The sequence below is a fragment of the Poecilia reticulata genome, chromosome 22 (assembly GCF_904066995.2).
Source record: "Poecilia reticulata chromosome 22, P_reticulata-male-v2, whole genome shotgun sequence".
Taxonomy (NCBI): Eukaryota; Metazoa; Chordata; class Actinopteri; order Cyprinodontiformes; family Poeciliidae; genus Poecilia; species Poecilia reticulata.
In genome coordinates this window covers 24,223,843-24,250,785 of record NC_088851.1, presented here as the reverse complement: position 1 = coordinate 24,250,785, position 26,943 = coordinate 24,223,843, and the positions used below count along the sequence as shown (strand labels likewise).

Here is a 26,943-nt window from a genome sequence, read left to right as displayed (position 1 = left end):
TTTTATTTTTTGCATAAAAACACTTGGGAGTCATGCACTTGATTGACAAGTTAGAATTTCTGAAAATAAACAATAAATAAAAATATTAAGGCTTAATTCCCATAATAATTTAACTGCCTTATTGCTGAAAATGTGCTATATAAATAAATAAAAAATACCTTATTCTCATATTATTTTGATTTTATTCTCGTGACTTGATTCTCCTAATGTCCTGACTTTTTTTTGTAATTTTCTTTTTTTATTTTCTTAGCATGGTCCAGTATCCTATTATAACTCATAACTTGTAATATAAGAGTTATGGTTCATGAGAAAACCTATAACTATTATATTATGGATTTTCTCACAATATAAGAGAAAACTCAAGTTTTATGAACATTTCTGCCTATCAATCGATTTTAGATTAACTCATCACTAACTTGCATCGATTAAACAAATTACAACAGATTTCCTATTATTCACAACATTTAAAAAGTGAATCATTTTGCTCTTATTCTCTTCTAAGAACCAGTTTCTATTGTTCTGCTACATAAAATCCACATTTGAAACATTGAAATTTGTGGTTGTAACGTGAGAAATTGCGAAAAATATTTGCAGAGCGGGAATACTTTTGCACAACACCAACCTGACGCTTCTGGGCCGGCTAGCACCCACCATGCTAACCTGATCTCCGGTAGGTGTGTACACATCGACACATTCAACAGTGAGGCTCATTGTGAGGAGGAAATTCCCCGATCCGCACCCCACGACGAGAAAGAGGGGCTTTTCGTGCCTCACCTCCCAGCTGCTGCGCCTTTCACCACATGAGTGGCGCTCTTTGTCTTGCAGCTGCGTCACAGGTGCTGCAGACATGAAGTTTGCAGTTGTGCCGATTGCGAAAGCAGCAGTGGAGGTATTCTGTTGTTTCTTTCACCGCCACAGGAGGAAACTACAGCAACGCAAAAAATCCTCCTGCATGCATCCTTGATTTAAATCCTTTAAATAAGCAACAACTTTAAAAGGGATTTTGTTGCGTGTTTGTTTTAGTTTTCAGCAGGCAGATCAGTTTTGTCTGAAAGCATTAATCAGCCCCCCCAAAAGTAACCTTTTGTTCCATCTGATTTCTTTTTAAACTTAACCGACTCATCAAAAGTTTGGCTCTGCAGCAGAAAAACACCCAGAAAATGAAGGACGTGAAGGCGTGGCTTTTAAAAATGAGTCTTTATGTATTTCTCTATGTGAAACAAATGGACTTCCTTACTACACAAACAGAAGCAGATAACTGTCAGAGACAGAGAGACCATGTCTGAGAAATAGGTACAGAACATGTAAAATACACATACTGGTATCATACAACTGTAAATTATTGCTTGTTTTTGCTACGTTGTTTTCTGGATTTCTACGATATTCAGACACGATATTCAGATCTCAACAGAAACGTTACAACAGTGACAGTATTAACGGTATTATTGAGCTATTTAAGTTCCCCAGAAGTAAATGAAACATTCAAACCGAGTCAATGTCGAACAACAACACCAAGACAGTTGGTTTTGATCAAGCATCTTCAGGTTACATGTGGTTTTTTGTATGTTTTTCTTTTTAACGTTTTTTTCCCCCCCCATTACAACAAAGCCAAGGAAAAAGCTGTAACAAACTGCACACTGAGACTGACCTCAGCAAGAAAAGAAACAAAACACTTGGCATATGTACACAAATATACATCTTCTTCTCAACTGTGACCAAAGTGCACCAGTTTAAATCTCCATGATTACAGAGTAAAAAATAAAAATAACTGTGTTTCCTCATGCCCTGCTGCTGCGTTTTCCTTTAAACCATTGAAATGCATCGGCTCCAGTAAAAAGTTCACTCTGTCAGAGAGCCGTTTGTCAGAAAAACAGATGCTTAAAACAATCTGAAACACAAAGTAGATATATATTTTTTTAATTCCTTCTGCTGCGCCGTCCTGCTTCCCGTCAAGCCTCAGGTGAACATGCATCCCAGCAGCTCGCTCCTATAGATCCAAAAGGCCTAAAGGGTTCACTGGAGTGTTTCACTCACTGCAATATAATGTGCTGGTGAAAAAGGCTGACCAGGTGCTGAGCTTGAGATCAAAGCTTTGCCTCAAATAAAGGAGAAACTCACACTTGCATACACACAGACATGTCTTTTTCTTAATGATTTACAGCCAAACAAATAGATATAAAGCTGCCAAATGACGTAAGATTCAGACACCTGTTACAAGCAGTTATTCGTGTTTCTTCATCTGGTTAAACAAGCAGGTGAGAAATGCAAAGAAACACTAAGAATCCATTTGCGAATAAATGCTTTGGTCGGTCCATTTCATGTTTTTTCTTTTCTCCCCCGCATCAATCGGCTGCAAAAAGAACTAGAGAAACCATTTTGACATATTTACACGGCAAGAAGCAGCACGTTTCAATTCACAGAGAGAGAGAGAGAGATTCTCAGTGCAAAACAAGCAGTTTGTCAGAAAACCTGACATGCAGAAAGCAAATGAAAGTGATGTGAAAATACAATTTAAAAAAAGAGACAAATATCACAAAACTCCTTTAAGAAAAGGAGGGATGAACTGTTTTCCAATCCATCAAGTTTTAGCAAAACTCGCCGCCAACACCAATTCCCTGCCATCACGAACAATAGCAAAAAAGCTTCAGCTTCTCGTCTTCAGAAGTAACTAGGCATGCAAAAATTGTTGGGTTATCAAATACAGAGTATGAATACACATCTAGTTAGCAAAAAACACCTTTCAAATAAAAAAAGAAGACAAAAGAAGAAGCAGAAATAAAGAAAGTCAAACATCCAGCGCATCTTTGTTAGTCACGTATGGCGCTTCGTGCGGTGTGTGACGTTAAATAGGTTCCTTTTTCTTCGTATGACTTGTTAGTATTTGTGTTGCAGTACATATTTTTCATAACAGAGTATATACATGCAGAGAACAGCGGCAACATCACACACTCGGTCCTGATGCAAGACAGCAGATTTGAAAAAGAAAGTCTAATATATCTTGAAAGGAAAAAGAAAATGTCCGGGGTGATTGTTGTACAAATGAAGGGAAGAGGTGAGGGACGAGCAGCGATGACAGCTGGGAGTGATACGTGACAGGTGCCTGTGTTCGGACAGGTATGTTCGCCCCCCGTGTTGCTGAAAACTGAGGAGGGGGGAGAGTTTGGTGGGTGGGAGGCCAGGCCGCCGCTCCCCACGCTGTCCGCAGAATGTGATGAGTGTTTGTGTGTCATCCATTCCCTTCCGGCCGCCTCATTCCATCGCCGCGCTCCACCACAAACGCCGTCGTTCGAAGCAATGTTTCTGTTTTTCGCTCGTAGTTGAACTGAAATGAGGGGCGTCGACGCTCTCTGTGAGTGCAGAGACGAGAGAGAGAGAGAGAGGAGGGAGGGGGGGCAGGTGTGTCACGGGTTTTTTAAAGGGTGCGGACGCCGCGCCGCAGTTGGGAGGCCGAGGAGGCGGGGTCGGGGCGGAGGCTCCCCACCGTCCCCCGGTTTAGTTGAAGACGGCGGGAGGCCCGTCGGGACGTCTGGTCTGGACGATCTGCTGCTTTGGCCGCACCGCCTCGTCCTCCTCCGTCTCACTCTCGCACACGTGGACGACCACGCTGGGGGTGGACTCTGTCCCCGCGTGGAGCTCGTACTTTTCACCTGGAGGGGAAAGAAGAAGACAATCAATCAATCGATCCATCAAGCTTATTTATGTGGCACATTTCAGCTTTACATTATAAAAAGACAAGAATAATGAAGTATTATAATATTTAACAATTATTTTATTAACTGATTAATCAATAAATATGACGATTAATCGTCATAATATGTGATTAATCGGATAAAAAAATGGCACATTGGCTGCAAAAACAAAATCTTACCAAGCATTTTTAGTGCAGTTTCAAGTGCAAATATCTTAATACACTTGAAATGTGAGAAAAGTAAATTTTCATCAAACTGGTTTTAAGTAAATAACTCCATATAACATTGAAAAATGTTTTGTTATAATAATCTGTCAGCGGATCTAATACTTTTTCATCAATATTTGTAATTATTTACTTAAATTAAGCTAATTATCTTGCAGAAATGTTACTGGTAAGTTGGTTTTGTATAATTTCAAGTGTACTTACATGTTTGAACGAGAAACTATTTTTTGATTTTTTTTGCAGTTCTGCAGTTTTTTGATTTAACCACTTAAGCTTGATTTTAATTAGAAAATAAACATTTTATTGCCTAAAATGCAACACAATAACATTCTTTTGTGAATTTGAACTGAGTGAAGCTAAAATTATGCCACTTTTGTTTTGGGTAAAACATATTTACAAAGCTGTTTTGTTTATCTGAAATGCAAAATGCCCACATATTTAGTAAACCTTTGGATTAATATGGCACTGGTTATGTTATTTGGCTTTTTTCGTAGCGAATACTAAGGCTAATATAATTAATCAGATTAATCGTCCTGAATTGATCATCAAAATAATTGTCAACTAATTTAGTTATCAATTAATTGCTAACTGGAGTAAGTAAGTAAACCAAAGCATATCCAGAATGTCCCAGTCAAAGCCCAGACCCAAATCCAATCTAGAATCTGCGGCAAGACTTAAAAATGAATCTGAGAGAAACTGACATTTTTATTTTGCAAAGAATGAGTAATTTCTTTTAGTCTCTTCAATTTGAAAAAAAAAAAAGTTTGAAAACCGTGCATAATTTCCTTCCTGCTTTACAATTATTCACTTAAGATTTGTTTCTGCAAATGTAGAGCCAGGTGAGAATGGAGTGACTACTTTAGCAGGGAACTGCATGTACCAGCCAAACTGAACATCAAGCTAAAACAAAAAGCTTCTTCCAAAAATAATCCAGATGAACTCAGACTGAAAACACACACTTAGATTGTATCTCGGTTGCCATGTAGATGTGATCAGACAGCTGGCAGGCGGAGGGAAATGGGTGCTGCGGTGCCAAACAGATGGGGGGAGCGAACGGAGTGCTGCAGTTACAGCAGGCGGCAGACAGAGGGAGCCAGCGAGCTGCACTGCGCCCTAATCTGATTTCAGACGCCAGGATATGAGGCGAGAAACAAAGCCATTTCCTGATGCCTCGTGTTTCTATGGCAACGGCAGAAAGTGGCCGTCTGAGCTGGACTCGCTGCCTGTGTGTGTGTGTGTTTGTTTGAGATAATGTTTTTTTTTTGTTTTTTTTTTTTATGGAGATAATAAAAAGTATTCAGCCGAAAGCAGATTTGGAAATGTGTTTTTCATCCCACATAGCTGCTGCAAACCTGATGAAAATCTGCAAAACAATAAGTGTTTTTAATACAAATGTGCGCAAATCTTTGCCTATATTCTGCTAATGTAAAAAAAAAAGCATTTGCTGCATTTACATTAAATAAGAAATTAAATTAAAATCACATGTGAAGCAATTCTTTACAAGTTAAGTCATTAAAAATCTTGGCAGATTTAAACATTTACATGAAATATATTTATATTTCAGCCATTAGTGGAAACGTCGGCGTCTTATTCACACTTTCTTCTTGTCTGCGGCGTTTTGAGAAAAGTGTAGTTAGCGATTTTAAAGTGTATTTGATTCACTAAGACACTGAAGTTTTTCTGAACTGTGCAATGCTGTGAGATTGAGCCATCCTCCTCCTACAACTTCCTGTAGTCTTCTTTGTCATTTTCACCAGTAGTAACATCCGTTTGTTGATCATGTGACTCGTGTGACGTCAAAAGATGATCGATTTTGATAAAACCACCTCATCCTAGAACAAAAACTTTTCATAGAAAAACGCGTGCTTTTTCAAAATTGTTGTTTCCAATTAAGCAAATTTATTTTTGTAATTTCAGTTTGCACATTTTTAATAGAAACACAGTTGATGACTGCAAGACGTTGCGCTGCAGAGCTGCTCTATGATGCCCTGTGTTTGACCTCACATTACTGCTGCAGCACATGCGAGTCTGCAAGATCAAACTTTAGCAGAACCAACTCATTGCTGCATAAGCTGTGCAATCCTCTGCCTGATTAAACACTCCACTGTAAGCTTTCTGTGTTACTTTTGCACCCTGTCAGCAGTCTGATGCATACAGATGGTTAATAATCACTGCAGAAACCGGGCTTGGTGCAAAACGTAGCAGCAGTCAACATCTGAGCTCAAAAAGCTTTCAGATTTTCACAAGAAACCATTAAAGGAAGTTTTTATAAGGACAACGCATCCAAACCGGCTCATTAAAGAAACAGATTCATGACAACCTTTAAAAGAGAACACTAGCTTTGAGGAAATTAATTACACAGGCTTGCAAAAGTATTAGTGGGATTTTGCATGATAGACCAAAACAAAAATATTGCATAAAAGTGAAGTGGGAGAGAAACTATACGTGGTTTCCAACCCCCAAAAAGAAAGAAAAAATCTGCAAAAGTGAGTCAATTTATATTTCCTCTGACTACTATAAATAAAAGATTTAATTTTTAAGTCGTATTGCCCAGCCCTGATTTTAATACTACTGCAAAAAACCAATTTAATTTTTCTATCGGAGTAACAATTAAAAAGCAGTACTGACCAGGTCCGAGCTTAGCCACAGCACACAGCAGGTCATAGTTGATGACGGGCGTGGCGTCTTCGCTCTGACTCCAGCCGACAGGCGGAGAGGCGGGTGGAGAGATCAGGAACTGTTTGACCGGCTGCGGAGGAGCCAGATACGACTTGTCGATGTCTTCATCGCCGTTCTGGATCTGTTGGACGGAAAACAAACACATGATGTGTGTTTTCCTCTACGGAAGAGGTGAGTGGCAGTAAAATCAGCAAGAAAACACATCATGTCTGCAAAAAATAAAAGGAACAAAATAAGATCCATGAACCTGAGGAAGTCGTTAGACTTCCTGAGTTCTTTATGTGCAATTTTCTACCAAAAAGCCACAGTTTGAGGCCTTTTATGTTTAATAGCAAGCTTGTTCCGATAAAGGGATTTTGGCGTTTTGATAGCTTGCAATTGCTGTACCTACATGAGGCCTTTATCGGAGCTCCAAAATCCATAATCCTCTTACGTCAAAGTACAAAAAGCAGGTCATAGTGGGTGAAACTTTTTGGAAAAAAACCCACTAATTTGACTCAAGCTGACATATTTTCCTACGATGCAAAACTCTGAGAGGGGCTCACCCTGAACTATCCTGCTTCACTGCAAAAACACAAAATATCCAGTATTTTAGGTCTAGCTTCTAACGCAAATATCTACTTGGTAAGATTTTGTGTGTTTACAGTGTACTTTTATTTATATTTAGATGGAAGCTAAGTGGATCATAAGCAGAAACACAGGAGATAAATCACAGTAATGTAATGTATTCAGCAGCTCCCCTGGGCGTTTCCTCACCTGAGCGAAGTAGAGTTTTAGCTTCTTGCCGTTGAACTCGGACTCGTGCAGCTCGATGCGGGCGCGGGCCGCCGCCTCCGGGGTGCTGAAGTTGATCCGGACTCTCCTGAAGCTTTTGAACAACTGGAAAGTGACCTGGTCATCGTAGATCCTGAAGAGCGCTTCAAACCTCTCCTGCAGAAAATCAAAAGAATAATAAAAAAACAATGAAATGTTGAACAAGCTACTCTGCTTTCCTGCCCATTTCAAGTGGCAAGGTAGATTATATTAGAAAAAATAGCATCTTTCTCAAAATATTACACTAATTTTGCTCAAGACAGTGATGCTCTTTGACATTAGGTAAAAGTGTTAACCATGAAAACTAACAAACTGAAGCTGTTTGCACCCATTTCTGTGGCTTCTGGTCACTTTTACCAGACAAAGTTGCAGCTTTTGTAAGCCGACACGCTAAAACAAATTCAAGATTCGTTTTACTTTTTCCAAGAATGTCGCTGTGAATTTAGTTGATGTGTAACTATTTGTTCATCTTGTTTATTGAGTATTTTATCAGTTATTTAAGCTGGATTTTATTTTTCCAAGTAAAATACGGAGACTTTGATATTGGATGTGATATTTATCCTTTTAATTGTCAATCAACTTAGATTTTTATTGTAATTTTTTCTCTGCTAATAATAAATTTAAAACAGAAATCCCTCTTCATACAATTGTTAAAAAGTCTTGAGATTTTTTTTGATAATTTTTGATGAGCAGTGAGATTTGTCAACTTTATTTTCTGACTAATCATCACAGGAAAGACTGATTCAAATTTCACTTGTTTCAGTAAAGGTCTGGCTGCTTTCCCTGCTCTTCTCCTTCTGCCTCAGGCACCAACCTTTAGTTTTTCTTTTTTGTAAAACTAATTTGTCTCCTTGGGCACCAGATTGCCCTCCTCGGCTGTGAACTCAATCAAGCAGCTCAGCAGGAGGGCAAAAAGGAAGAAGGCCACCAGGAGAGCTGATTTCTGAGTAATCAGTGGTGCTATTCGTTGTTTCCTTGTCGACCATCTCCCAGCTGCTCCAGTAGCTCAGATTCAGTGGGAAACATGAAGGCTGATGGGCAGGTTGCAAACTTGCAATGATCTTTTCACTGCCACAAAAACAGTGCTGATAATTTGCACTTCATGGTTGGATAAAGAATAATTTTGTGTTTACATTTTTTGTCACTTGAATGTTTCAGACATATTGTAATATTAGAAAAAGATAAAAATGTAAAAAACAAAAACAAAACGGTTTTTAAAATGATAGTTTCATGTATTAATGGGAAACAAAGCTAGCAGGTCAACCAGCCCCAATGTGAGGATGCAATCAGCCTCCCCTGGTTAAATAATGAATTAACTGAGTTCAATTTCTTTAACTACGCCCAACCCTGATTACTGCCAAATTGGTAAAAATCAAGAAACAACCTAACCTTAACCTGTCTGATAACAGGATGTAAGCTAAAAGATCTCAAAAGAAACACATTGCACTCAACAGAAGAAATTCTAAAACATTTAGAAATAAAGATTATTGATATCTTTCACCTTATAGTCCAGTTGATTCGGTTCGATTTAGTAACATTTGTTACATTTGTTACATTTTCAGCTATGTGATTTTCTTTCACAATGCACTGTCAAACGATCCAAACCATTTTAAGAACCTGTTCCCCTCCTCACCTGTGGGGGCGCTGCACTGAGAACCACTGAAGGAAACAACGCATAATCTCAGAAGACGACACTGAGCGCAGCTTCCTTCTTCACAAAATGTAAACAAAAATGGCGTAGCTTCAGATTTTAGCGGTTGTAGGATTTCTTTTTTGTCTTTTGTAAAAGACCACCAGTCATTTCTCCTCCTAGCGCAACGCTAGCATGTTTGTTGTGGTTGTATTTACCCAGAATGCCTTGCACTGCAGTCAGCTTCCTGCTTTTAGAGCGGTCTCTCTGGTTCACTTGGTGAACCAAGACCGAGGTTTCTCTGCGGACCAGAGTTTGCTTTTTCGGTCTTCATCAGAGTTTGACTGCACGTTCACACCTCCCCAAACGAACCGGACTTTTAGGGAAACGAATTGGAGTTTGATTAAAACGGACTAAACAGGGCTGGTGAATGAATGCACCTCTGGACGGCATCAACAACCCACCAAGAAGCTCACAAAAAACGCTGGACGTTGACCAATTTATGATGCTGCTGGATGGATATTTGACCAATCAATTTGGCAGAATGGGTAAAATGCATTTAAATTGTCATATTTTCTGACTTTTGCACATCGTTTACATGATCAGTAGGGCTGAGGTCAAAGAGTTTCACTTTCACTCCTCAGAATATTGCAACATTTTCTTCCCATCGTCATGGTGAAACAGTTTCATCTCCGACTCGTCTCACCATGAAACTTTTCTCTTCAAAAACAGCAGCTCAGGACTCGGAAAACAAACTTTCCTGAAGTCCCACATGAAATGAGAGCCGCATGTTTACAATCTGAGGCATTACTGTCAATTGGTGTCCACTGCTCTTCAATCAGCTCCTAACTCTGTTATTGCATGGCTGATTTCAACTGGAAGATACCAAATGTCGACAGAACTTAAAATCCTCATTCTTTTAGCTTTTTTACTCGGTTCTTTCTTCATGTTTGTGTAAAACCTGGCAAATTTCTATCAAAATGGATTCAAGGTGCATTGTTTCTTTATACATACTCATAAAAAAGGACCTCTGACCAGAACTGTAACTGAAGTGCATTTAAACACAGTGAGTCTGCTGTAAAATGACAGCTTTCTCTCTCCAAGGACTTCACATCATCGACGTCTCTGACGCACTGAGCAGTAGATGATTCAGCAGACTGAAGCAGAACTGAAGCACAGTCTGTTGTTCACTGCGGTCAGATAATCAGGACATCAGAAATATTCACAGGTCCTTTTTCTTTAGCTCCCTTTCATTCCCTCATTGCTTTTCTCAGTTTTTCTCCCCTTGTAAGAACATCTGATCCTCCCTTTTCGATGCAGCTGGCTTTACTTCAGAGCCGACTTGACCTGCGTCCGGCTTCATGCCATTTTTAGGCAGATTTCTGGTGAGTCCTGGAGTTAAGGAAAAGGGGTCAAGTCAGGAAAAATGTGAAACATTTCCTGACTTAAGGGTAATCAGGAGAGATTGGGAACAACTTTGAAATAATAGAAAATTGTGATCAAGATTTGACTTGAATTTGCTTACATCTTTTATTCCATCCATTCATTATTTGTGTCAATTCTTTTGAAAACTTGAAAGATTTTAGTTCAGTCTTTTAAAAATAATTAAAAGCTGCAAGATGTTCAGTAAGCAGGAAAATTTCTATTACAATTATTATTGGGTTTGAGATTGGACCCGCTCCTGAAAGTTAACGTTACCCTGTTGCAATAAGCAATAAATCAATTAATTGCATGATAAATTAAAATGAGCATAAACATTTTCATGATTTATTGTTTTTCTTCTTTCTCTCTTTCTGCCAAAAACTGGATGATAAAAGTCTTCAGTCTGGTGTTTTGGTCTCAACTAAACCTTTTTTTGAAGGACAATTTGGTTTACAGAGATTTCATAATTAATTTATTTATTTAGGATATTTTGGATATTTGCAGTTCCAGTGTTAAATGTTCATTAGAAATGACTTTTTATTGATCTTTGAGAATGAGTTCTTCATTACTATTACCATTATATTATATAAAATTGTCTCAAAACAATATTATCATTTATCGCAATAACTTCTGGGACAATTTATCGTCCAGAAAAAATTGTTTTTGTGACAGGATGAGGAATTTAACCAAGTATTGGTGAGGATGAATGCATGTATTTGACATTTATTACAGTTTCTGTTGTGTAATCATTCCACCTCAACTCAAATGCATCAATAAAACTGTCATATTTGTGTATGCAAACAACACTTTACACAAAACTATCAGCTCTCTTCTCAGCTCTACAAAAATAACAGAATTCACAAAATTCACCTTTTTTATATAGATATATCAACAAACTATCGTACCTAACAAAAACAAGCTGCCAAAGTCTATTAGAATAAAGTGAAGATGTTGCAGAGGTAGCGGATTATTTTGAGCACAAACATGCAAACGTTGCAACTTTGTCTTACATTTCAGAGCACATTGTTTTCAGGCCCATCCTCCTCCCTGCGATACAATCATAGTTTTCTTGAGAATGACAACACGGCGCTTGTTTGGCCTTTCAACAGAGCCCACTTACGCCCTTATTTAAGCTGTGAATTTTCCATGAGCCATGCCAGCTACTATGACTCACATGTCAGACGCCATGAGTAAAACCGATAAGGTTTACAGTCACCCACGCAGGCGCTCCGCCGTGGCTACTTCCTTAAGCTAAATGGATGTTTTGGCGTGAGCGGAGATGTGGGAAAGCTCAGAGATCGAGTTGCATAAAAGCACGCTGCGCCGCGCCGATGTTTGATAAACCCATGGCTGATTGGTGCGTAACAAGTGAGCATGCTGATCACTAATTTATGGGCTCTTTATGAGCGAACATCCTGAGGGAACGAGAGGAGGGAGGCGAGGGGCAACGGCGAGCAGGAGAGGCGTGTTGAGTTACGCTCGGCCCGCTCCTCTGCCGTCGCAAGTACAAGCGAAAAAGCAACAAAGTTTGGGATGAATAATATTTGGACAAAAATATTTGCTATAATATTGTTGGATATTGAAAGGATCCACAACTTCTTCGCTGTCCCGTCTTGCCCCAAAAAGATTCCAATTTTTTCACCTCCAAAACATCAAATCTGTGCTTCTTCCATATGTGGTACGAATTCAGATACAGAAGCGGGCAGAGAGCCAAAAGTTGTACTCAACTAAAAGTAAAGCTTCTTCAACATATTTTTACTCAAGTAAAACGTAGCCAAGAAATAACTCAAATAAGAGTAAAACGTATTTGGTTAAAGGTTTACTCGAGTACTTATCAATCACTTCAAAATGACATCATCAGATGGGTCAAAATATAAAATGAAGAGGATATTTTGGCAAAAAATAAAATCGAGCAAGAAAAAAAAAATCAAAATTAATTTCCTTCAATAAAAATCTGCAGCTGTGATTCTGTGTCTGGTGAAGTTTTGGTTAAAACGTGTTTGTTTTTCATTCAGTGAGTAGAAAATCCAGAAAATATACAAAAGAGTAGAAAAACTTTATAATAAAATTACTCAAGTAAAAAGCACAGCGTAGTAAAAAAACTCCCCAAAGTATTTCTTTTTCAAAAAGGCTACTCCAGTGAATGTGATTGAGTAAATGTAACTAGTGCGTATCAAATAGCTTTCAAAGCGTCAGCAGTCTGAGCAAAAACAATGGCTGAAAATCATTAGCTTATGACAGAAGAGTCTTCTGAGCAAGCGGGTCGCTTTGGGGTCGTAAACAGTTCACACAGAAGTCCGATTTTGGTCGGCTTTAATTAGTAGCTTGAACATCCATGCCCAAAAAAAACAAACAAACAAAGAAATGAACTAACATTTCAGCAAAACTAATTCAGAACAGAGCATCAAGAAATGCTGTGTGAAAATGGCCACACAGCATCTTTATCACATCCAGGGAAACAAAAGTCTCTCCTGTTGACCCAACATTTTATTGCAAGTGAAATATATTAGCTACCACAGATATTGTCTCAATATAAAGTATATTTTTAAGATTATTCATTTGAAGAACAATGATGGTTTACAACATTTTTACATAAAATAATCTGAGAAGGGCTGCACAGTGGCACAGTTGGTAGAGCTGTTGCCTTGCAGCAAGAAGGTTCTGGGTTCGATTCCCGGCCTGGGGTCTTTCTGCATGGAGTTTGCATGTTCTCCCTGTGCATGCGTGGGTTTTCTCCAGGTACTCTGGTTTCCTCCCACAGTCCAAAAACATGACTGTCAGGTTAATTGGCCTCTCCAAATTGCCCCTAGATGTGAGTGTGTGTGTGCATGGTTGTGTGTCCTGTGTGTCTCTGTGTTGCCCTGTGACAGACTGGCAACCTGTCCAGGGTGACCCCGCCTCTCACCCGGAACGTTAGCTGGAAATGGGCACCAGCAACCCTCTTGACCCCACTAAGGGACAAGGGTGTAAAGAAAATGGATGGATGGGTGGATAATCTGAGAAGCGTAAAGTCGTTTTCAGCCTCCCTGAGCAAATATTCTGCAGAACCAGCAGTTTAAGTTCAGTCAGATTGGATCTAAAGAGTCTGTTTTACTCTTTAGATCCAAGAGATCTAAAGAGATTTTAAATAGATTTTCTCAATTTAAATAAAATAGTATGCATTTTATGACAGCTTGGCTTTATTTTCTTTAAGTAAAACCAGAATAACAGGCAGAATAAGTGCTCCAAAAATAGATGCATTTTAAGATTAATCAAGGAAAATATCATGAGAAAATGCGTCTGTTTTGTTCACAGCTTTTGCTTATGCAACAAGAGAAACTTTACACATTTAGGATGGAACAGGAAGGGAAGGAGGCGTGGAGTCGCTGCTCTCAAGTGTCTCCCAGTTTGGCTTAATTAAAGTGGAAACTGTGGTCATCATTACTGACCACAGGGTTCTATAAGTTACCGTTACGCAACACGCAGGGTGTGCAGGGTGAGCCTACCTCTTCCTACCTGAGCCACAAAATGAGTCAGGCTGAAACAACGTGCAACATGTTATTTTTGTCATAATGAACAAAATTACTCAACTGATACTCAAATTCAAAGTCAGACCCCTCGGCAATCTTAATTCAAATCACCAGCAGATTATTAGAAAGAGCAAAGAAGAGCTTCACGTTTCCATGTTTTACGTCCCGTTGCCCTTTGGAGCGACAGACAAACTTCTGACCTTTTTACTAATCAACAACTGAAATTTGGCCTTCTCCCGTTAGATTAAAAACATTTGATAATTTGCCAGAGGAATGATTCCTACCTGCTTTAAAACTAGTGAATAAAATAATTGTGCTAATTTTTGCTCAGTGTTATTGTTGGTTTGGGTAGGGGTTGTTATTTGAGATATTTCATGATTAAATAGGAATCCGAACCAAAATAAATGGAAATGTAGAGTAAGAAAACGTCAAGATGGTTAAACTATACAAGGAATATGAGGACTTTATGAATATTTACCTCCATAATTCATCAAAAATACTAAGAAGTGAACTCTTATGCAAAGGTTTAAGCACATAAGTGTGAAAGTGTTTGGTTGTAACAAAATGGAGCAAATGGAAGCAGAAAGTTAGGAGTGAAGAGGCCAGTTACCCAGACAATAAACATATTAATATGTTCTCAATTCAGTTTAAATAAAATAGTGTGCATTTTTATGACAGTTTGCCAGAATAACAGGCCAGCTAGTCAGGCTATCTGCTCAGGTAGTCTCCTTGCTGATAGTAGTTCTGCTGCTTTATGAATAGTGAGAGGTTCTGGTTTAACTTCCAAACCAAGACTGGTTGAGTTTTGAAATATTTCCAAAACATTTTCCAATCAGCCAGTGAACCAATATGCAGCAGCAGGTGGGGGAGGGGCAGCTCTGCTTTACTGTATTCGCCAGCCAATTGGAGAAAAGTCCAGAACTTTCTCTTTGTGTGGCACTAAGAAAACTTCAGACAACAGAATACTGGACAAACTTCAGAGATTAAAAAAAAATCTGAAGCAAACTAGGGCAGCAAACGGCCGGCATGATGAGATTAACCCCGGTGAACCGCAGCCATCCGTCTCTTTGGTGACCAGGCAGTTTTGTTCCTGAGGCTCATGGAAAAGCTGTCATCACAGTCGCTGCATGGCTGCGGGCATGACTCACAGCGTAGCAAGCATGGAGCCGGCTGCTGCTGCTGCTGACACACAATCATTGGAGCCACCGCGAGGTTTATCGGGTAATGTCAACACGGTTCGTTCAGAGGGGAGTTTAGGTGGCAGAACAGTAAACGATGGGATCGGCCGCATCCAGCTGACAGGACAAAACTGAAGCATGAACAATTTTCCACTCCGGTGATGCTCGCAGTGACGGAAACAAAATCATATCTGGATGTCTTAATATTAAACAACAACAAATCTCCATTTTTTCAACACGTGTTAGTTTTAATAATCAGACAATTTGTTTACTGCACTGGACAAATAACAGGTTGACTGCATAAGATAGTTTAAGATCTCCATTTGGGGGAACAAGAGTAAATTTGGCATCATTTGAATGAATGAATGGGGTTCCTCAGGGCTGTATTCTTGAGTTACTGTTATTATTTATATGGTCATAATATTATGGAATATTACAACTTCTCTTGGCAAAGTATTTGTTCATAATTACTTTTTTAATGGTTCTTATGATTATTTTTCTGATTCATTTCTTATTTTTCAATGTAATTTTTTCACTTTTGACCTTTCATTTCTGTTGAAATGAGGGTGAATTACAATGATGCCACTGCCTTCTAATAAATGAGGAGTTCAGCGTTATGCTGTAACAAATACAGTGACTTTCTCCGTCTTTTTGAACGTATAATTACGTTTTATTAAGGTGAAAATAAAACCGACTGCAGACGTTTAGATCCCATTGATGTAATGCAGTAAACACAACAGTAAATATACTCTAATCTACACAAACTGTGTTCACGAGAGTCTCTGATAAGCTGTCAGCTTCTACTGCTGTGTTTTTCAGCTTGTTGGTCTTTTGTTTCAAGTGACGCAGCTTCATGTATCTCTATGTGGATCATTTGAGTCACATTCATTAAAATTCAACCCACAAAAGAAAACAAACTGCAGTGAAATTAAAAACCTTTGATATTTGTAAAGAGGGTTACCAGCTAACGTTCTTCATAATTATCACTAGCTTTTCTCTTAGCTAGTTGTAATTAGGCACTTACAATTCTCTATTTTTGTCAATTCACATGTTTAAGCCAGTATCCTGAACTACACCACTCTGAGTTCAACACAATATGATGAACTGAGTCCAGGGTGCGTTCACACTGCAGCCTTTAGTGACTCAATTCCGATTTTTTGGCAATTCCGATTTTTTTTGCCAGGGTCGTTCACACTGCCAGTAAATGCGACCTGTATGTGTTCTGCAGTGTAAACGGGCAAACGACCTGAAGTGTCCCGCATGCGCAGTAGAGGGCGCTATAGCGTCAGCGTTCTCAGTGTTCAGCCAACCGCCATAAGAAGAAGAAGAAGAGCTCAGTGTTTGCGGAAGTAAACATGGAGGCTAACGGTGGAGCTTAGCTTACATATTTGAAGTTGTTGTCCGGCCGGAGCAGCAAATTAACAACTTAATCCTCATATAGTCCGTCATGGTTGTTGTTTTTTTTCCCACTTGCGCGTATCAGGACGCAGAATAGTGAGATTTGTTGAGAATCAGTGACGTTCAGTTCGGATGAATGCGGCCTGGACGTTATGGTCGCATTTGAATCTGATACGTATCGGATATGGGTCGCATTCTAAAAGAATCAGACCTGTGCTGTTCACACTGCCATGATTAGATCGGATACAGGTCGCATTACGTCAACAAAAAAAAAAAATCGGAATTGGGTCACTTCAGGCTGCAGTGTAAACGCACCCCTGCTTAGATCTAAAGCAAGTGTCTTTATCCAGACCCTCACCACTGGATAGGATTTGGGTGAAAACCACAAAAACTAGGCCGCAGAGTAACAATGCAATACCAAAATAGACTCTGCTGGAATTATTAAGAAATTAATTTCTTAACCGTTTGGAGCTTCGTGTTTAATTACTGATCTCCTTAAAAAGGGAGGAATGGTAACTAAACTGGTGGGAGCACAAGGGAGGCAGACTGTTGAGGCGGTAAAATATCGAGCAGTTTTCTCGCTGCAATCTTTTCCTTATCACATTTTGAGATTTTTCCATGACTGTTAGAAGTTAAAGGCAAATTTTCCATTGGAGTAAGTTACGACTGACCGTCTGCTGAAATGCAGCCAACAGCCAAACGTTTCCAACAACACAGCATGAGGGCGTTTCCAGCACTTCCTCCTCATTTTCAGACTCTTAACGGTTTTTACCAGCCTGTGGAGCAGCAGCAATAATCTAATTTTAATGTAATTTATCACCCACCGTTAAAATGCAACAAAACTACCTTCCTGGTTTTTAAAGACATCCAAGGTTTATGTTATATCTATAACTGTTAAATTTGCAAAAAGTTCAGCAATTTACATATTAAGCTGAATACATGTTCAGTAAATATAGCACCCAAAACAAAACCAATGTAATAAAAATACAGTAAATAATATAGATATAAATATAAAATAAGGTAAAAACTAGAATCAACACAACAAATAAAATGTTTAATATAAATATTAAGCACTTCATAGCTGATCATTTTAATTATTTTATTTTACAAACTTCAGAATAACAAATTCATATAAATAAAAAAATCATAAAAAAATAAATGTCTTATTCAGATGGTTAAGATAGTTTTAAAATATAAATATCTTCTGCACAGAACTTATATTAAATTAAAAAATAAAATCCTCTAAGAAATGCTAACTTGCTAGCCCAAAATAATTATACACATTATATAAAATAAGATAAAACTGCAGCCAACAGAACAAATATTTAAGGTAAATTATCATATTAATCCTCATTTGAATGTTATGAATATATTTTAATTGCAGCTCTCTAGGTTTAGTATCTCTTACACTTTAAAAAAAATAAATCAATATACCATAACTACAAAAAAAAAAAAATCAGAATAAAAAATTTCACAATATCTGTTGAAGAAAATGTAGCTCTCCGCCTTGGTTGAATTTTTAATAAAAATAAAATCAAACCTGCTAGAATAACCTTTAAATGACTGACAGCTGCATCCCTGGCTTACCATTTAGAAATAAATATTCACACAACAGACTCTGGGAATGACAAAACAACCAAAAAACAGCAGGATTAATCGTTTGTCTGCCTCTAAACAGTGCAGGTGTTATTACAGTGGAATCAATACGTTGAATAAGGAGCTGTATCGACGGGGCCGCCACGCCGGCGCTGCTGCCGTTCCCTTCAGGCCTATGCGTCCACATTAGGGAGCTTGAAATCAGTTTATGGCATTTGGGGACACATTAATCCTCTTAGCACCAATTTGGTCATTATGGATTTTATTGAGGCAGAAGCTTCTCCTCCTCTGCAGCACTTAGGCGTGGGGCTGAACGGACACACGCTCGCAAACCTTCTCCTTTGACACTCTTAACATACAAGTATGAAAACATGCTCCCACGCAGACCCATGCACTTTAGAGGGACTCTAATGCAAAGTGTTACACAACATCACATACCGAGGCAACAGCATGGAGCAGGTTTCACCCAGAACGCAGGGATACATGCGGCTTAATCTCCTCCTTTTCCAGACGTTTCTGCCTGATTACTGGTTTTAATATCATTTGCAGTGAGTCATAGGCGACTAATTTTCTGTCAGGGGAGAAAAATGACTCCAGCTAAGTGTTGAAGTTCCAGAAGTTTCTTTATGTGTTTTTAAAGTTTTGTTTAGTTTTGATGCATTTAATGAACATGAACAACTCATCTATCGTAGCATAGCGCTGGGAAACATGGCAGAAAAAGTTTTATATCAGTCAATATCGCTAATTATTGATTAGTTTTTTGTTTTAAATATCTGAAATGATGCCGAACTGGTGTAGTGACCTTTAATGTTTTATCCCACACCGCTGTTTTTTTTTATTTTTAAGCAGTTATGAGGCACAGTAGCAAAACATGAAGCTGCTACTGGCAAGTTACTTAGCAACCAGTTGTTGCTAGGTAACCAAGCAAGTTGAGTCCACCAACCTAGCTTAGCTAAAGCCTTTCTTTGCCTACATCTCCCAGAATGCTGTGTGGTTTAAGACCGTAGTTCAGTATTGAGTATTCTATCACATATAACAATGTATATTGTTGATTTATCATCCAGCCCTAATCGATCATGATTGATCAACAGAAAACTGATTGATTTATTGATGGATCCCTACTTAAAATTGCATTAGTGATCTTTAGTTTACAGTTTGCTTCATGTTTGTGCAAAGTAAGTCCAATAAACTCCAGTTACCATGTGATGAAATTTCCTCCTTCCACATTTTTGCTGAGTTAAAAACAGAACTCTACCTTCCATCAAGACCTTCTAGAGTTGTCTGATTACTGCGCAGGCCTTTTTGTCACATGGTAACCGGACTCCCCCATCCAGGAGACGGTCCTTTTGTTCTACGTCACCACAGCGGACGCGGATCCAACCCTTTATCTGACACACGAGTCCCAGCGCTTCTCTAGGGTTTCAGGTCAACATGAACTCCCCGTCTCCACCTGCCCGGCGGCCGGACCGAGAGGAGAGGGCACACCTGAGCCTCCGGGCTCGGAGTCAGGATCGCTCAACCCTGCCAGGACCCAGATCTGGTTTCCTTCCAGCGCCGAACACGACACCGTCAACCGTCTGTACGCATCGGCTCTGTCCTGCTAAGCGCCAAACAGCTGGTCAGGGTCCGACAAAATGCAGCTTTAAAGGCTGGTTTGAAATTTTATTAACATTTAAAAAGGTTTTATGATGAATTGATCTACATCAATGATTAATCACTGATGTACATCTATTGTTATTGATGTACGATAAATTGTTGCGATAATGTCGCTTTGAATCATTTTTGAGTAATATAATAATGCAAATTTCCAAAAATCAATAAACTTTAAATTCTAATGAGCATAGAACACCAGAACTGGAATACATTATAAATACATAAAATAAACAAAAACGACAAATAAAATGAATTATAAAGTCCTTCTGTACAGCAGTCGATGCGTAACCGTGGCAACCGGATTTTGTTTGTAAAACTGGGAGCGGCTGATAAGCTTCGCAAAAGCTCAATAAATAGCTGAAGTTTCAAAGCCAGAGGAATTGAATTGGACACTTTAAGGATGCAGACGGTCAGATGGAGATTTTAAAAGGAGCAGCAAAAGCAAATGACGCAGATTAGCTGTCATCCAGGATGTGTTAGCTGTTAGCATGTCATACAGCATCAGTGTCTTCAGTCAGGGGCCTCTTAAGATACACTCCAAAACTGACTGCTACTGGAGATTCTTTCTGCTCACAGCATCACTCTTTTGAGATAATTTAATGATATGAGTTGCAACCGTCCTAAATGGTAATTTAATTTCCATTTAGGATAAATTAAGTATGTTTTAATTTGAATTAAATTGAATTTTAATTGGAGCTTGCTTGTCTGATTCTCTTTAATAAACTCTGACCTGCTAAATCCGATTTCAATCGATGCCAATTTTTTTTATTAGACTGTAAGAATAATATTCCTATTTATGCTTCATAGTAGACAGTACAGGTTTCATCAGATTTTTTGCTAACATAAACATCATTTTGCATCATAATGTTGATATGTTTATACACTGAAAATGCTCAGACTTCTTAGTTTTGATGGATTCCATTAAAAAGGTAAAACATTATTATAAATCAAATAGAGCAACTATCAAAGGACGGTTAGCGTCATCTTACATAAAGCTGCACAGACGGGGAAAAAGCATCAAAAATGTCAGCAGAAATCCCTTCTGTTCGGCTGAACAAACAGCACACAAGTCAATAAATGCCTCCTTCTGTGTCTGAAGTGACATCATTACTGTGAGAACAAGCCAGACACATGAAAGAAGACACAGACAGGCAGGTAGCAGGACAAACACAGAGCGACCCGGGTCGACGGAAATTTCTCCCGAGTCTTCAGTGAAGAGTTGTGTGTGTGTGTGTGTGTGTGTGTGTGTGTGTGTGTGTGTGTGTGTGTGTTTGCTGACAGAGGCGTTTCTCGGCCCGCTGACTCACTGTTGTGGTTGAGGTGTGTGAGTGAGGAGCGTGTGACTGCCTCAGCGTTACTACAAAACTTCAGTTTGTGGGAGCTGAAAATGGCTGTCCTGTTCACGCCTGCAGTGATTTGATGGTGGAAACAGGCAGAGGTAGAAATAAATTGTTCGTAAGTAATGGACACAAAACCTCACAATTATTGAATGCAAATCAATGCATGGATCTAAAGCAACTTTTTCAATTCAAAGAACTGCAAAATAGACATTTAATAAACATGCACTAAATTAAATGTTTCATTTTGAAGATTAAAGATGTTAAATTAAATGTATCACTATTTGGAACCATTTTCTAACTTTCAAAAGAAAAAAATATATATTTTACGAGTCCTTTCCATAAATATGCAAAACAACCTACAGCTTATCCACTAAATATATAAAGCACATATTGAAGCCGATTAAAAGTTATTTGTATTATTACACTTCATTTGCATATTTTGCATAGAAATGCAAAGCTAAAACTACTTTATTTTCTTTATAATTGAAAACATTTCATTGATTTTTTAGAGACACACTCTAAGGTATGCAAGTTTTCCCTAAAAAAAATTAAAAGTTAATTTGCTACAGCAATATAATTCAAAAAGTAAGCATAATTTAGATTTATTTAATATTTAAATAATTAATTTTTCTGTTAAAATGATTTTACAGCAGAAATATGTTATGGCCTACACAACATAGGGAAGGTTGCTTGTTGACACCTTCCAGAAGGATGGAAAGCTACATTTCCAAAACGGATTGCTGTCCACAAAGTGATAAAACATATGAATGGAAAGTTGAGTGGAAGGAAGAAATAGACCAACAAAAATTCAAGGGTTGTGAGGCAAAGCCAAGAGGCACAAGGTGCAGACTGCAGAGGAAGTCAGAGCAGAAAGAGCCACAGACGTATCCATGACAACAAGAGCTACAACTGTCATTTTATTTGTATTAATCTACTTTTTCATGACACGTTAAGTTATTGAGATGACGTCAGATTTAACCGTAACCCTAACGACACGCATGTGGCCTGCGCTCCGCCACGGATCCACCGCCTGCCAACACGCAGTGACCTTCACAGCTTGTCCTGCGCAGTCATCTGCTGATGCCAGCACATTTTCCAGGTAACATTAGTGTTGTGACAAACATGACGGCCTCTGTCGTCAGCTCCCGTCTCCCTCAACACGACAACAAACTGAGCCGCCGCTATGATTTCACTAAAGCAGAAAGGATAAAGCTCTTCTGATTGGCGCCACCAGCTCTGGGGTTACTGCATAAAAACAACCTGTTCAGTCCAGAACCGCTCCGTTCGCCTCGTTAATGATATAACCAGCAGGGACTGAGCCAAGCCGCTTCACCGGTGTCAAAACAATGGCTCCACAGAACCGTGGCCTCTCACAAAAAGCATCTGTGCTAATTTTAAACCCGGCTATTTGTTTTCCTTCCATTCAAGAAACAAACGCCTAATCTTTTCCCTGGAAGATCTAAATATAGCAGCAAACCTCAGACTGGGTCCGATTGTCCATCCTCAGCCATCACATTAATAAACACAGGAGCAGAGCTGATTAATCGGATTAATTGCGATGAATCAACTAATTAGCTAATTTAGTAATTGATTAATCATTATCTGGAGTATGCGGACTCCAAAAAGGCCAATTTGCTGAAAAAACAACATAGCAGGAGCAGTAATTAAGCCAAAACTTTACAGTTTTAGCTTCACCCGGTTCAAATTAGTAAGTTTGATTAGTCTTAGTTATTAGGGCTGTCGCAATAAATCAATTAATCACATGATAGATTAAAACTAACTCAATTCCCATTTGCATGATTTATTGTTTTTCTCTTCCTACCAAAAACTAGACGGTAAAAGTCTTCAGTCTGGTGTTTTGGTCTCAACTAGCTTCTTTTTTGATGGGCAATTTTGTTCCGTTTTAATATTTTTTGGATATTTAAAATGTCTCCCAGTTGCAGTGTTAAATACTCACTACAATTATTTCATTATTATGCTTTGCATAATTATATCACTTGAAAATCGTCTCAAAACAACAATATTATCGTTTATCTCAATAACTTCTGGGACAATTTATCGTCCAGCATAAATTTGTTGCAACAGGCCAAGTTTTAGTTGGAAAGTAATTTACTAAACACCTTTCACTATCCAATTAATCAGATTAAACAGATTAGCCCTTTACTATATTCATGTTAAGCAGAAGAGCTGAGCTTTGTTGATGCTAGTAGTATTTTCTTCTTTATCTTCAAATAAGTATTACTAAAAGAATGATCTAGTATAGCATTTTAGGCATTAAAAGTATTTATTTTCATATTTAAAAGTAGAGTTGAAATATTTGTTTATTTGCATCTTTTAATGAATTTAAATGAAAAATCTGCAGAATCTGCCAATTTTGTTTTCCGATTAATCATCAGAATAATCAATATTTATAAATAATTGTTAGTTGCAGCCCCAACAGGAGCCTCAGATGGGGTGAGATCATGAGAAAATACAGCAGGTTGACAGCGAGGTGAGCTCAACCAGACATCCCCATGTGCGTCGTTTTAATCCGTCCTCTTCCAAAGATCTCTCCATCGCCAACTGTGTGCCAGAAACCAGGATTAGTGGTGTTCTTTACGCCTTTTAGAAAGTCAGCCCTCTGTCTGCTCTTTTAATTGTGCACAGGCTTCTACTTTTTGGGCTAAATCTGGAACAGGTGGATGAACTTGGATGGCTTAGTGACGATAACATTTAAACACTGAAGCTCGAGTTAACTTCATTTTCCTTTAATTCTCGCTCTCCTCTCAGGCCAATCCCGACTACAATGACTCAGGTCACTCTTAAAGACAAAAGTGCACCGTGTCCCACTGGTGCCGTTCACGTCGGCCGCTCTGCAGTGGACAGGATCTGTAATGAGAGTTGGGAACGAACGCAGCAGCTGCCGGGCTCAACGGGAGAAAGCACAGTGAGTGGTCAGCACCCATTGTTTGTGCGCTCCAGATATTTTCAGTCCCACAGACAACGAGCTTGTGACATCCTGAACAGAAGAGGCGAACGTGTCGAACCAGAGAAGCACACGCAGCTGCCAGAAAAGTGACAAACAAGGCGGCCGAGGTCTGAATTTGAATCTGAGCACTGACGTAATCTATGGTGAGTAATATGTTGCATAAAGAAGCTATAAAGTTGAATGTTGCAGAGGTTAAAACACTCATCAGGTCAGCTTTACCTGCAGCTGCTTCTCTAATCTGTCATTCATGATTAGGGACAGAGAGAAAACATGCAACTGCTGTATTTTTAATCAAGACATTGGTTGCAATTAAACCACATTTTCCTTTTTCTCCATCTGTATCATGACGCTGCATCGGTTTCCATGACACCACAATCTGCAGGGGCATCAAGGGCAGAGAGAGTCATTCCAAATGCTTAAATATATTATTATTTGGTTAATATGAATGCAAAATGTAGTTGCATGCCAGCAATCCTCTGCGATTTTGATACTGTAGGTACAGCTGAAGCTGAAAGGTGTTTGGGTTTAGATAATCCTCACACCAAATCAATCTCTATTCACATATGCATAAAGATGAATATGGATTATATTAATACTATTGCAATAATACAGCAGTTTGCACAATCTCTCCTTTAAATGCCACTTTTTTGGTGGTGCACCTGCAATGCTGCTGTGATGGGAGGGCAGAGATAGACAGGAGGGGGGAGGAAATGTGTGTGTGTGTGTGTGTGTGTGTGTGTTTCTGTCTTCTACTGCGTCTAAAACCGACCCCAATCCTTTCCCCTGCATGCGTCTTTCATAAATCCCACTATCCATATCAAATCCATCCAGTTCCCAGCGCTGACACCTGTCCCGCAAAGCCACGGCAGCTCCCGCATTCACAGAATTGAACCAAACAATCTCCGCGTTCGCGTTTCATTCATCGCCGTGCAGGGGGCGCGGCGTCGGTGCGTCTTGGAGAGCTGCGGATCCCATTGATAAAAATCCTCGTCTGGAGGGGGGAGGGGGGGGAAGGGCTGCATTCAACGTCACCAAGACATGCATGCATCTATAGGGCAGCATGCAGCAGCAGCTGGTGCACAGCCGCAAAGCAAGGGCAAACTCAACAATTTGGGTCGCAATGTGTAGGATGCGGAGCGTACCTGCATTTTGTCTGACGTAAACACCTCGGTGTCTACCTCGCAGGCGATGATGGTCACCATCTCCAGTTTCATATTTATGGATGGCATTCCCCTGTGTGGTTGGTAGGAAAAACGCAACGGAGCCAAAACTCTGCTCGTTCCTGTCAGCGGGTCGCAGAGGAAGCGCTCTCCTCCGGGAGGAGCTGAGGTAGCGTCCAGAGAGACGGAGAGCTGCAGCAGCCGGACTCCTCACTGCACTGAAGCGCCGCTCAGAGTGATGCTGCAGCAGCCGGACAGATCTCACTCCCTCTCCGGCCCTCCCCTCTCCGCTCCCCCCCCCCCGGTTTTGGCTCCACATTGACGTCATCAGCAGCCTTACGTTAGTCCGGGTTTACGCCACTATTACGAGCTTGCTCGCTGCTCGACGATCCGAGCAGGGCGCACTGCAGAATTCACCGTCCGGTTTTTTCCGCTTCATCTCGTTATTATTACCGTTTCATGTTTTCAGGGCTGCGGCGCGGAGAAATGTGGCGCAAACATTTGAGGGAATAAATGAAGAAATGGCGCAGCTTCAAAATAAAACAGCCAAGAGGCTACTGCCTTAAATCAGCTTTTTTTAAGCTGCCAAAAAGAAAAGAACAAACATTTTGGACTCCGAAGCAGTATACGAAGAGAAAATATATACATTTGTGAGAATAATGTCACAATATTTCGAGAATACAAAAATAAAAATCTAATATTACTTTGTTCTAGTAATACGACTAGTAATTTTATGACTTTATTCTTGTAATTTAATTTTTTAAACCTCTTAGTGTTACCGTAATACTCATAGTATCGAAAATAAAGTATTCACACCCTTTGAAATTTGTCCAATTTTGCCATGTTGCAACCATAAGCCAATTCTTTCAACTTTCGGGATTTTATGCAATAGATCAGCACAAAGTGTCTTTACAAATAAAAAATATGAAAAGTGTGGTGTGCAATTTTTTTTCAGAGCTCTCAGGCACAAAATAATTCTTCAGGTAGTTGATCATTTATATTCATGCTCTTATTTTGAAGGGGGCGAAACTGTTTACACAGTTGTCTGTTTTCCCCAAAATAACTTTACATCAAACAAGAAACATACAGGAACAAAAACAAACAATAAAGAACAAGATCTAAGGAAATGGTAGCGTATGTAAATTATGTCAAAATTAAACTGGTGTTTGAGGGTTGTAGTCTTTCAGAGGCAGATATAATTTCTCTATAAGATTTACACCTGTCTACATGAAGAAACTTTAAGTTTCAGTTATTTTTTTCCTCTTACATCATCATATTGAACCACAGCTTTAGCTCCGTTGTCAAAACTGCTGAGCCTCATGAGCGTTTTTTTCCCCTGTAAAGGCAAAATTGCATAACAACGCATGTGACGCTTTATAACTGCAGTTGACAGCTTGAGGTTTCAGAGAAACGGACTCATCAGCAGTCATGTGAATGTGCTGCATGCTAAAAGTGGTAGATGACACTAAAACCCAAATTTCAGATGTATGAATTTCCTCTCTGTTAGGATTCAGAGGTGGAATCTTTGAAAGAACATCTTTCAAGCTCTTCTACAGCTGGATTGTTGATTTTAGATGAACCGTGTTGCCTTCATCATCCTGTTAATCTGAGTTTCCAATACACCAGAGGAACAATCATTCCAAATATTCCCAAACCCATTACAGAGCTGCATAACAATCCATGT

At 39.2% G+C, this 26,943-nt stretch overlaps 2 protein-coding genes across 4 annotated transcripts in view; both read right to left on the bottom strand.

Moving 5' to 3' along the window:
• ncmap (non-compact myelin associated protein) overlaps nt 1-1,080 on the bottom strand; it is a 29,536-nt gene extending 28,456 nt beyond the window's left edge. Inside the window, exon 1 of one of the 2 annotated variants that reach the window (XM_017302526.2) lies at nt 623-1,080. The gene's annotated coding sequence lies outside the window, so the exon portion shown is untranslated. The remainder of the gene's footprint in view (nt 1-622) is intronic. The other variant, XM_081603231.1, reaches the window with a different exon arrangement.
• Nucleotides 1,081-1,178: 98 nt separating this feature from the next.
• The window catches only part of rcan3 (regulator of calcineurin 3), a 44,096-nt gene continuing 18,331 nt past the window's right edge, over nt 1,179-26,943 (bottom strand). The window contains exons 1-4 of one of the 2 annotated variants that reach the window (XM_008399938.3): nt 25,242-25,534; nt 7,349-7,522; nt 6,542-6,713; nt 1,179-3,647 (exon numbers count right to left, since the gene is read on the bottom strand). In XM_008399938.3, the coding sequence (XP_008398160.1) occupies nt 3,493-3,647; nt 6,542-6,713; nt 7,349-7,522; nt 25,242-25,328 (588 nt within the window). In that variant the 5' untranslated portion in view covers nt 25,329-25,534 and the 3' untranslated portion in view covers nt 1,179-3,492. Of the gene's footprint in view, nt 3,648-6,541; nt 6,714-7,348; nt 7,523-25,241; nt 25,535-26,943 lie in introns of those variants that run through there. The other variant, XM_008399936.2, reaches the window with a different exon arrangement.